Raw genomic sequence first — 11643 nt, forward strand, 5'->3', positions numbered from 1 at the left:
CCACACTTAGTGTATGATCATTCCAAGTCTAGGAGACCCACTCCTTTAAATTGGGCATAGTTTTTAATCAGGTTTTCCTCCATGTCTCATCATCCGCCGCCACTAGATCACCAGCATTAACGTGTTCCATGCTGCTACAGCCAGGGTCGTCTTCAGAACAAGGGTGGGTGATTTTGCTTGGCGCAAATTACTTGTTGTGAAAATGGTTGAGGTGTACCCCACAGGGGAAAATGTTTGACAGCCAACACACTTAGTGTATGGGCATTCCAAGTCTAGGAGACCAGCTCCTTTTTAATAGAACATTTTTGGTTAAGAGGCCCTCCTACATGTTTCTTCCAAGGGGGGATTGGGGTTATTGGGGTGCATATAACTTGGTATCAGGGCAGGCCTTGCAGTCTATGCATAAAAAAGCAGAATGGGAGTACAAAATGAATAATATGAAGTGGATTTTCCTGTGCCCATCCAGTATGTGGTTTCAAAGGCATATTGGGGTGCAGATAACTTGGCAGCAGGGCAGGCCTTGCAGACAATGCATAAGAAAATAGTTTAGAATTACGAAATTAAAAATTTGAAGTGGATTTACCCGTGCACATCCAGTACGTGGCTTGAAAAGCTTATTGGATTGAATGTAACTTTGGAGCAGGCCGGGCCTTGCATTCAATGCAACATTTTTTCACGAAGCCCCCCTGTACCTCTCGTGAAAGGGGCATTGTGGTGTGTCGTAATTCTTGGCAGCCTATCCTCTCACTGCATAGGCAATAACAGTTTAGGAGACCCACTGTTTCATAATAGCCCTTTAAAAAGATTAATGCCACCTGATGCCCCTGTAAAAATAGGCTCTGTGACTTTGAGTCCATCCTTCATAAATTAAACAAGATGTGTCTGCTTATGTGTCACACACCACATGGCCAGCTAGGATTGGTACATGTTACAATGACATTTCCCAGTGAATGCATTTGTATTGGTTGAAAGCAATGTTAAAGTTGAAATATGCTTCAAAAACGTTGCGTCTGAACATAGCACAAGTGGGGGAAGGAACATTTTGGTCTGGGGTTAATAATTTTGCCTTATATACAAGTCATTAACCTGGAAAGGATGTACCTTAACATATTTCCCAGTAAAATCAGTTTTGTTTTCATTGTGGAATGTTTTTTGGTGCACAGGTAAAAATGGCATTAAACTCTGAAAAAAATTGTTTAAAGCTATGAACTAGGAGTCAGGAATGCTTCCAGGGGCGATCACCATGATGTCCCTATGTCATTTGAGCAGTGTTTCCATCATTTTCAGACATTTTTAGACCTTTAAAGGACCCCCAGGGGGGATTGCGGTAAAAATGCTCCGGTCTCCCATAGACTTACATTGGGCTCGTTGTTCTGTCCGAGTACCTGAGTATTCCAATTTGTTCGACCCGAGCAATGAGCACCCGAGCATTTGAGTGCTCACCCATCACTACTAAGCACACTTCCATTTATAAAAATTGGTATCTAAACATCTTCCAAGAAAAATGTCTCCCGACAACCCACGAGAAATATGGTGATGAACAATGTTTTTCCGCCATACTGGAGCACCAAGTCACAAGGCAAAAGTGATAACTAGTCATAAGTGACTCAGTAAGCAAAATGTTGCAATTTTGGCTCCATTGCCAGGAAACTTCCCTTTTCTAAATCTCATTGAAAATTTATGGCCAATACTTAAAAAGTGAATGGACAAATAAAACATAGAGATTTTGTCAAACTCCAAGAACTGCTTAGGGAAGAATGGGATGTCATTTGGCCAGCTTCACACTTGCGTTTGGCTAGTCTGCGTATGGCTGGGTACTTCTTCCCTTAAGCTCCACCTATGCTCCGCCTACTTCCGAATGCGTCCTGCATACCTATCTTTAACATTGTGTATGAAGGGACATGCGTTGTATGCGGATGCATCCGCATACGGTGTTTTGATGTGCCCGTCGACCGCACTTGAATGCAACATGTTGCATTCAGCGGGCACGTCAAAACAGCCTTAGTCACGATTTGGTTCAGAAGCTGATATCCCGCGTGACAGGGCAAAGTACTGAAGTCTTTAAAAATAAGGTTCTACACTGTAAATATTGAGTCTTTGCATAAACTTAATGTATTAGTCACCAAAAGTTCAAAAATATATAAAATTCTTATAATTGCACTTCAGTAACCATAGAAACATCTGACTAAAAGCTGTACAAACAAGAAAGCAGCAAACTTTGTGGAAAAATAAAATCTGTGACAATCTCAAAACTTTTTTTCCAAAGCTGTGTTGTATAGCTACACTATATATGTACATTATATATGTTATGGTTGGCGGATTGCACTAAATTAAAATAAATTATAAAGTGCAATCGCAACGCATGGTCCACCATGCAGAGATGTTTAGCTGCTGCTAGTGAACAATGACTGGAACTAAACAGTGAGCGATTGCTTGAACACACTGTGTTAACGCCACACTGTGTGAACGGATCACTGAATACCATGCTCCGTTACTTCACAGAGTGGTACTGAACAAAAGAATACTTAGTGCAATACTCTGTTAAACGTCACAGGGATAAAGCACGAGAAACTTATATGATGCTAGATATAATACCCGCTAGGCTAAGGGTTGGACTTGCCCAGCAACACAACTGTGCTAACCGCACACATGAAGGAAACTGGTGCTAAGCCAAGAGAATAATTGCCCCCACTGACGCTAACTGCCTGCCTATGAGTACAGTCCCAGAGCTTAGATAGATTCACACAACCTGCAGACAGAATGGTAGAGTATCAACACTCACACACCATAACATACGTAATACTAGCGCACTCACGAGCGCCGCATTAGGCTCCACCCCAAACACTCAGGCCTAGCAGGCTGTGACATCGCCCGCAGGCCAATCTGGAGCTGCCACATCACCTGAGCAGGTGACGTCCGAACACCAATGAGAAGACGCCTCACCACGGACATACTCAGTAAGGTGATCTCTGAACTCCAGAGTGCAGGACAGCACCTGCGTATCACTGGCTCCCATAGACTTAGCTGAAGAGCTAGCAGCAACCAATTGTGTAGCATGAGTCTGAGCAAGGTGCTGGAACCGACATCTGAGATGAGCAGTAATCTGAGTGGCTGGACCCGAATGAGGGACCACAGAGGCAGATAAGGCTCGGGATCTATCCCGTGCAGCGGGAGGATCCCGACGCCTAACAATATATCAGTACTATTTATGCATGAGAAAGCAGTATTTGTCTGTGTGATACATCTACACTATTTGTATTAATGTGGATCAAAACTAACTGCACAAAAATGCATACAAATTCATCAAGGATGATGTCATGATCCAGGCCGGGACTTGTATCCTGTCTCTCTTTCCCGGTTTGATCATGTCTAGGGTTAACTTCTCTCTGCCTCGTCCTGGCTTCAGGATGGCTATCTCTCTCCACTGCATCAGGCATAACTGTAGGCGTTGTCAGTTATAGTTTCTGCCTACGGCGTGAGTAGCTTACTCTGTGTATACCCTGATTTGTCCATCTGCTGTTGCTGACTTTGCCCATGTCTGTCTGTTCCCCTCTTCCCGTCCCGACTCTGTGTTCCCACTTTTATGCTTTGGACTGCCTGATATTTGACTTGGCTTGGACCCTGACCTGCTATTTGTCTCTTGTCTTTGTCATATCTGCTCCTGATCGGTACTGATCTATTTGGCTTATTTCTGACTCTGTGAGTGTTTGTTCCTTTGGTACCGCACTACAGACTAATATCAACCCAGCTTGTTTGACTATTCTGCTGCCACCTGGTGGTAGCCTCGCTGCTGTGCTGCAGATCTGCTCTTCCTGTGTGCAGTCCTCCCTCCACTCTATTGCCCTCTAGTGGAGTTTGCATTTACATGCATAGCAGCAGCTCGACAAATGAGCTTGGTGGAGGTTTGTGTTTACTTAGGTTGTTCAGAAGAGGGAAGTGTCAAGTGCTTACCGGATGGGGTGTATGCTCTAAACAGTATGTCAGGGTGAGAAGCAAGGACCAAAGGCAATGATGCAGCAGAGCTTGACTTTCCAGCTGCCACATGGATCTGTGTAGACCAGTACAGCCAGACATGTAGGACTGCAGATGGGCAAGTGCAGCTGGAGGCACTAGATGCATCTGGAGGCACTAGATATACAGATTGTACCTGAACATTAGAGATGTGTTAGGCATCGGGTTCCTGTTGCTGCACAACGGGAATCCCGAGCCATGCTCACGGTGGTCTCCCATTCCTCCCCAGCCGTAGAGGAGATTGCTCAGCAATCTTGTCGGTCCCGGCACTCTGCCCAGAGAACCTCCGTGGGTTTGCTTGCTGCTGCCACTTCTGGCACAGCTTTGGCAATGCAGGCTGCTCAGCAGCAAGATTCTCCAGGGACTAAGTCCTCATGTCGGGCCACTGAGCATGCCCATGGAGTGATCTCACATTGGAGATCGAAGGTCACATGCTCAGGTCCTGCTCCTGTTCGGATTGACCCATCCGAGAAGCCAGGAAGGTCCAGGATGCTCGGCCATGTGCTAGGATACTCTGTATTTTCAGACCATGAGTAGTGAGTGATGTATGCACGTATGAATGTCTCTGGTGACTGACTCATTATGAAACACCTACCCTTGGTACGCATGTGTTGTGCAGCCTAGCCTGCTAGCGTCCAGGCTTAGGTGTAGGTAGGACAGAGTCGGAGTCAGGCATTAGTCCCCATCAGTGACTCGGCATGTCACAGTGCCTGTGCTCCACACTCCGTAGCCAGTGTCTATAGCGGTGTTTGTGGCAGCGACGCCGTGCGCTCAGAGGACCTAGAGGAACTCTAACCCCGTGTCCTTGGGGTAGAGTTCTGTGGCCGCTTTCTATGCGCTTTTTGGCCGGCTCTGTGAGCTAAACAGGCTCCGGTATTTGCGTTCAGCGTCTGTGCGGCTCTGTGAGTCAACAGAGTTCACTCCTGTTCACACTGGGTGACGTAACCCACGTGTGACAGTTTTCACGACGCTCTATTCTTCCGCCATTACCTAGCAGCAGTGTACTCACCTCTGAACGGTGGACCCCGGGCTGCGAACGCACCTACTATTATTTATAATTTGGTGCGTTCCGCCAGCCCTAACAAGATGTATAGGTAAGCTAGTATCTTGCAGCAAGAGTTTCGTTCTCAGAGGTGCAGCAGAGATGTTTAGATAAACTGACATCTTGCTAATAGGAGTTCAGTTCACATCGGAATAGCAGAGACTTATAGGCAAACTGATTTGTGGCTAGCAGAGGTGAGTTACTTAAAAGATACCTTGATACTAGAGATGAACAATCAAAGAAACAAGGCAGCACACAGCAGTGCTATATCATGAAAAATGAAACATGAAAACTGAATTGCATTACTTCACTTCTAGTGCAGTAATGCAATTCAATTTTCATGTTTCATTTTTGCATGCTATAGCGCTGCAACAGTGTGCTGCCTTGTTTGATTGTATATGAGTTGGCGACTCTAGGTAGGCACCTGTTCACACCTAATTTATGTTTGGATGTGATGGTCAGTTTTTTGATTTGATACTAGAGATGAAGGTTTGAAAAACATCTAGAATAGTTTGGTGAAATTAGTTATCTGGAACCTTGATTCATCAGAGCTGTATGTATGGTCAATGCCTACAAAAGCTGGACTCAGCTTAGCAGTAAATGCTGGTACCAAGAGTAGATAAGGATATAATTCGATACCTAAACCAAGTGGAAAGTGAAGCTGACAAGGCGATTATTTAAAGGATGTGCTTTATTTCCATTCTTGCAAAAAAAATAAGCATTTGTTGACAACGACATCTGATCTGAAATCTTTTTGAGAGTACTTTAAACTCAGAATACAGTAAAATCCCAAAACCACCGAAAAAACAACTTGTAGGTACTTATTCTATAAAAGAGAAGTAGGCTGAAAAAGACTTGAAATGTTTTCAGCGGTTTGTAATGGCAGTGTCTTTGTTATTTTTTTATTATCTATATTTTGAGACAATTCTATAAAGCAAATGTTGTTAATCCTTAGGAATCATGGCAACCACTGCATATCATTGTAATGTAACCTGGGTCCATATATAAATGGGTTGTCCAGAATTATTCAGAAAGCACAGATTGTGACTAGTACTGTAGCTCAGCTGCAATGAATAGGGCTGAGCTACAATACACACTGCATACAACTTGTAGACAGGTGTGGTCCTATGTAAAAAAAAAATGAAGCCATGATTTTCTAATTGTGGACAATCTCTTTAATATGATTTGTATTTTACATAATTTATAAGGACAATTGCAGCAGTTTTGTACCTACTCCTCATTCATAGAATACACGTCAGTACACATTCTCAGGGAACAGAATTATATTGATTACAGAGTGAATGCTGCACATTAATCACTCATTCATGTGGCCAATACTCCATGTTCAGTAATCAGATGCTTGGTAAGCTCTCAGGCTTTCGGTTGTGGAGACAATCTTCACGGCTGCACGTTGTCTACCAGCACCGGAGGAACTTGAAACACTTCCTCCAAATGCAGAGGAGTAGCCACTTCCACCACCGGAACTTGAAACACCTCCTCCATATCCAGAGGAGAAGCCACTTCCTCCACCGGAAATTGAAACACCTCCTCCGTATCCAGAGGAGAAACCACTTCCACCACCACCAGATGCGGAGTTCACAACCGCTGTAGAAAGAATTAGAAGATATTGTTGGATTTTTCTATTTCAAGTGTATAATAAAGGTTATATGTCTTGTTGCTTATATAAATTTGCTTCTACTGTCCAGTGCAGTATCAACATAAAATTGGGCAACATTATCTAAAATGTCAGCCATTAAAGCTGTCTTGTTGGGTCATACTACATTTTTTTCCTATGCATAGTGTATACGACAGAAAAGTTCCCATCATATACAAGTTCATCCAGCTCTATAGGGCCAAATGGAGTAAAAAATTAATCAATAATTTATTTTTGGCTTCTATCTGACCTATATACATCAGTTTGCTACACAAGAAAGTAGACTTTGCTTTGATATCCTGCAGGTTCCACTGAAAAATGAATCCATGAAACTAGTAGATGACTATGACTAAATACTTAACCGCCTTGTTTAAGGTGGAATAAAAATATAATTATCCTCTGGGATAACTTACTATCTTGGGAATAGCTCTTTATTTATGTGCAAAGTATACGTTTAGTCTAGCAATATTTAGTTTTGTGCCCAGATACTTACAGACACTGACTGGATTAACAATTTCTCCGGAGATCCTGTAGGAAAAAAAAGAAAACATTTATTTTCTATTGGTGTAAATTATGATTATCATTCTGTTAGGATTACATTTAGGGTTGCCCTTCCTAATTTTGGATTGGGCAATGCCATATGAATAAGGATTTAATTGCTGGAATATAACTTGCCTGCTCTCCTCTCCCTCCAGCAGGGCCCTGTAGGTGGCAATTTCAACATCCAAAGACAGCTTGACATTCATCAGCTCCTGGTATTGACGGAGTTGAAGGGCCATCTCTTGTTTCAATCTTTGCAATGCTGCCTCCAGTTCTGCCAGCTTTCCCCTGGCGTCACTGAGAGCCCTCTCTCCTCTTTCCTCTGCCTCGGCAACGGCTAATTCAAGGCTGGCATTCTAGAAAAGTACAATCGATTGACAGATAGTTAGATGGAGCCAGTTTTGCCTTATGGTCAAGGTAAGAAAACTGGCAAGGAAAGTAAGCATTTATCGCGCTTTTGTTAATTAAAAAGAGAACATTACCTGTTTCTTCACATTTTCAATTTCTGCTTTAAGTCTCTGGATTTGTCTGTTAAGTTGTGAAATTTCATTTTTGGTGTTCTTTACTTCATCGCCCTGCTGGCCGGCTGCACTTTGCAATTGTTGGAACTGTTGAAAAGGCAGTAAAGCAATAAAAATGAGAGAAAGAGAAATGACTGCAATTCCTGATTTTTGCAATTCCCAAATATAAAACTTAAGAATTTAAAGGTCCCAAATGGGAGTTGATGAACAGTAATGTCTAAAGGTTCTCATAGTCATTGAAATAAAATTGGCCATACACTTTTTAGAGATTTTGCATTAGAGCCCATGAGATTGAAGTTTCGCCACTGATTACAATCAAGTATCCCGAGCTGAACAGAAAACCAGATACACAGAAAATGTGGAACAAATAACAAGTATTTTTCTTTTTTCTCTTATTTTCTGTAATGTAGAGATAAAACATGCTCTAACCTTGCTCTTGTAGGCATCTTCTGCTTCAGCTTTGCTTCTGTTTGCCAGATCATCATACTGAGCCTTCACTTCAGCAATGATATCATCAAGGTTCAGGGACCTATTGTTGTCCATTGATAGAATGACAGAGGTGTCGGACACTGCCTGCCTAATGTCACCAAGTTCCTGCAAATTAGAAGGGAAAGGTGAAAATGATGAGAACAATAGTAAAATAATTTTATTGTCATAGTCTTGCTGCCTATTGTTGTACATGAATTATTTTCTATCTAATTTAGAGTTTGAGTTACAACTTTCCCACTAAGGCTCTTAGATACCTGTTCATACAGGGCTCTCAGGAAGGCGATCTCATCATTCAGCGCATTGACTCTAGCTTCCAGCTCTACCTTGCCTAGATAGGCTGCATCAACATCCTGCAAATTAAGAAGACAGAGAAATTATAATGATTCTATATTAAAAATGTAATTAAGTCAGTAGACAAAATACCAAGTAATTAATATGTATCCTTTATTATATTAAATTTACATTCATTTTGTAATATATAACAGAAATAGACAGATAATAGAATTTGGTGCTCCCTGAGATGGCAGAAAAACCACTAGAGATGGAGAACCAAAAGGTCAGATTAACTCTTGATAAGTAAGCTTTCCTCCCTACAGGCACCAGTAATATTGGGGAGAAACCCAGCCCAGGCATCAATGCATTCCTGTGAAAAGCATCTAGTAGTCCTTTGGACAAATTCATTATATAGTGTTTCCTACTAACACCCCACAAAAAAAGACATTATCTGCACAAAGATGACTTCTATATAATAAGGCATGTGTTTCTAATGCACATTAGCATTTTTTGGGGTGACTTGACATGACGTCCTTACCTTTTTGAGCACCACAAATTCATTCTCTGCTGCAGCTCTGAGGTTAATTTCATCTTCGTACCTAATGAAAAAATTAATTTCATGTTTTTGTTATATAGAAATATATACATATATGCATTTATCCTAGCGACATACAACAAATTACAATTCCATCAATTATTATAATCTTAAGGTATTGACCACAACCACATGGGGAATCCTAAAATACTTTTAATATGCAAAGAAACTCCAAATTGCTAAAACCGTTTACTACTGAAATAAATTAATTAATTAAATAAAATGATAACAATACAATTCTTTCTCAATATTACTACTACTAATTAAGTCAATAACAGGCTAAATTACAGACATTATGTTGAAAAATAACCAAAAACAGGAGGTGAGAAAGTGATGACTCTCAATTTGTCCTTCCCCTTTGTTTCACAGTCGTGAGGAACAAGATCAGACAGATCAGAAACGTTTGATTGGCAGTAGTCCAATCTCAAAAAGGGTTGGGCTTTCCATTGAAATAAGTGAGAGCGACTTTAAGGACATGTCATGAATTAGTAGTATTTCCGGCGGTCAGACCTCAAAACCATCAAACTGCTTTGGCATGCCATGAAAATAACTTTTGAAATAAACCCCTTTAAATCTGCAAGCCCAATGACCACAGGTTCTCAGTGTGAGGACTGTCGTTACTTAGACCTTTTGAGTGTGACATAAGAGATACAAATGTCAGATTTCTTTAATCTATCCATGCAATGTATTTTACAGATATGATATACAAAGCCTGAAGAAGGGCCCGTACCTCCTGGATAAAGCTTTATCACCCTAAATCTTCTTGTAGGAGTCTTATTAACATACCTGCGTTTAAACTCCTCAACCCGATCTTGCTCATTGCGCAGCTCTGACTCAAGACGACCTTTGTTATTCTGTAAGCTATCCAATTGACTCTTCAATGAATTAATGTAAGCATTAAAGAGAGCATCAATGTTACTTTTTTGACCACCCACACCGCCTGGACCGCCTTGTTGCTGCTGCAGCAGGTTCCATTTGGTCTCAAGAACTTTATTCTGCTGCTCAAGGAATCGAACCTATGAAGAGATAACAAGACACATAACTTAGTGCATATGGCTTGTCTACAGTAATACAGTAAGTCAAATGCATTGTATTACACTGTCCCAGTAGATCACCACAATAACAACATCAACATCAAAGCATGCACGCACTGATATTCATGTTATGTTTAGCACACATAAGTAAGCGACAGCATTATCATACGCTGTAATCTACTATATTTTGAACTTGTTAAAATATTATCTATGACATTATTCATACAAAGTAGAAATATGATAAATATTATACCTTGTCAATGAAGGATGCAAACTTGTTATTCAGGGTCTTAATCTGTTCTCTTTCTTCTGTTTTGACTGCTGAAATGTTTGGATCAATTTCTAAAGAGAGTGGAGCTAAGAGACTTTGGTTGACGGTCACATTTACAATGCCTGGAGATGGTATGGCAGCTCCAGAACCACCGAATCCTCTGCCTCCTCCGCCTGCTCCTGAGCTGCCAAATCCAAAACCAGCACCGGATATCTTACTGTTGCCAGCACCGAAGTTAAGAAGACTTCGGCTACCAAAGCCTCCACTAGATGCAGCACCACCAAACCCTCCACTAGATGCAGCACCAAACCCTCCGCCGATAGATGCAGCACCAAACCCTCCGCTAGATGCAGCACCAAACCCTCCGCTAGATCCAGCACGAAAACTTGATCCAACACGTTGAGCAGAATTGAAGCCGATCCTGCTGCCACCACCCCCTACAGAGGCTGAACTAAAGCCTTTGGAAGGTGCTCCAAATGAGCTTGAAACGCGTTGACTCCGACTCATTGTAGAAGATGGCAGTCAAGGACGAAAGAGAAGAGAGGATGGTGGCAAGTTCTGCAAATGAACAAGGGCACTGACTTGGCTTTTCTTTTGCTTATATGTTGCCAAAATCTGGGCTTGGTCACTTTTTTGAGACAGATCAATTTACATTTCGGCCTTGGAGAAATATGTTGCTTTCGACCTGTTAAACATACTTGAAAGCAAGTATGTTGTTTAGCTTGAAGGCTTCTGAAGAATTGCTGCTGCAAACTTACATAATTTAGAGTTCCTGAAAAAGCATAAAAATAATTGCTGATTGTGACAAATGACATTCATTGTAGCTCTACCTGTTTCAAGGTTGTGTAGAAAACAATGGACTATTAGATGGACCAATTGCAGGCTTCATACCAGTCATGTTTTAAGAGCATTGTGGCCTATGAAAGATTTGTCAGAAATGTGCGAACATACAATATAGTCACGGCGAGGCATTTCTTTGCCTGGAGCAAATGTTTAATTTGCTCCATTGGCCAGTTATAGAAATACCAAGGTCAAACTAAAGTAGCATAGAATATGGCCCACCAGCAAACACAATATCAAGGTCCATTCTTAGAGATTTTATATAAATTGCAAATAAAGAGTTTGGATAATGAATTATGACACACTAATCATAATATAAGTCTTAAGGCAAGAGTCACACAACATGAGAATTGGGACTATTATCTGATCCAAC

The 11643-nt window shown here is 41.5% G+C and overlaps 1 protein-coding gene across 1 annotated transcript; it reads right to left on the reverse strand.

Moving 5' to 3' along the window:
• Window positions 1-6193: 6193 nt before the first annotated feature.
• Window positions 6194-10937, reverse strand: LOC141049528 (keratin, type II cytoskeletal 7-like). The gene is made up of 9 exons (XM_073546072.1): window positions 10413-10937; window positions 9912-10141; window positions 9069-9129; window positions 8512-8607; window positions 8198-8362; window positions 7730-7855; window positions 7383-7603; window positions 7201-7235; window positions 6194-6658 (listed from the first exon to the last, which is right to left on the reverse strand). The coding sequence occupies exons 1-9, from the start codon at window positions 10935-10937 to the stop codon at window positions 6399-6401; spliced, it is 1719 nt and encodes a 572-aa protein (XP_073402173.1). The 3' UTR covers window positions 6194-6398.
• Between the last annotated feature and the right edge of the window lie 706 nt (window positions 10938-11643).

Source organism: Dendrobates tinctorius, unplaced genomic scaffold, assembly GCF_039654945.1.
Source record: "Dendrobates tinctorius isolate UK_male_01 unplaced genomic scaffold, ASM3965494v1 ptg000145l, whole genome shotgun sequence".
NCBI lineage: Eukaryota > Metazoa > Chordata > Amphibia > Anura > Dendrobatidae > Dendrobates > Dendrobates tinctorius.

What these genes read in the sequence shown, in the direction of transcription:
- LOC141049528 (XM_073546072.1), bottom strand. Translation starts at nt 10,937, where the DNA reads ATGAGTCGGAGTCAACGCGTTTCAAGCTCATTTGGAGCACCTTCCAAA. An exon ending in AATTTGTGGTGCTCAAAAAG is followed by an intron (nt 8,608 to 9,068) that starts GTAAGGACGTCA and finishes CTTAATTTGCAG; the next exon opens with GATGTTGATGCAGCCTATCT. An exon ending in TTGAAAATGTGAAGAAACAG is followed by an intron (nt 7,604 to 7,729) that starts GTAATGTTCTCT and finishes GTACTTTTCTAG; the next exon opens with AATGCCAGCCTTGAATTAGC.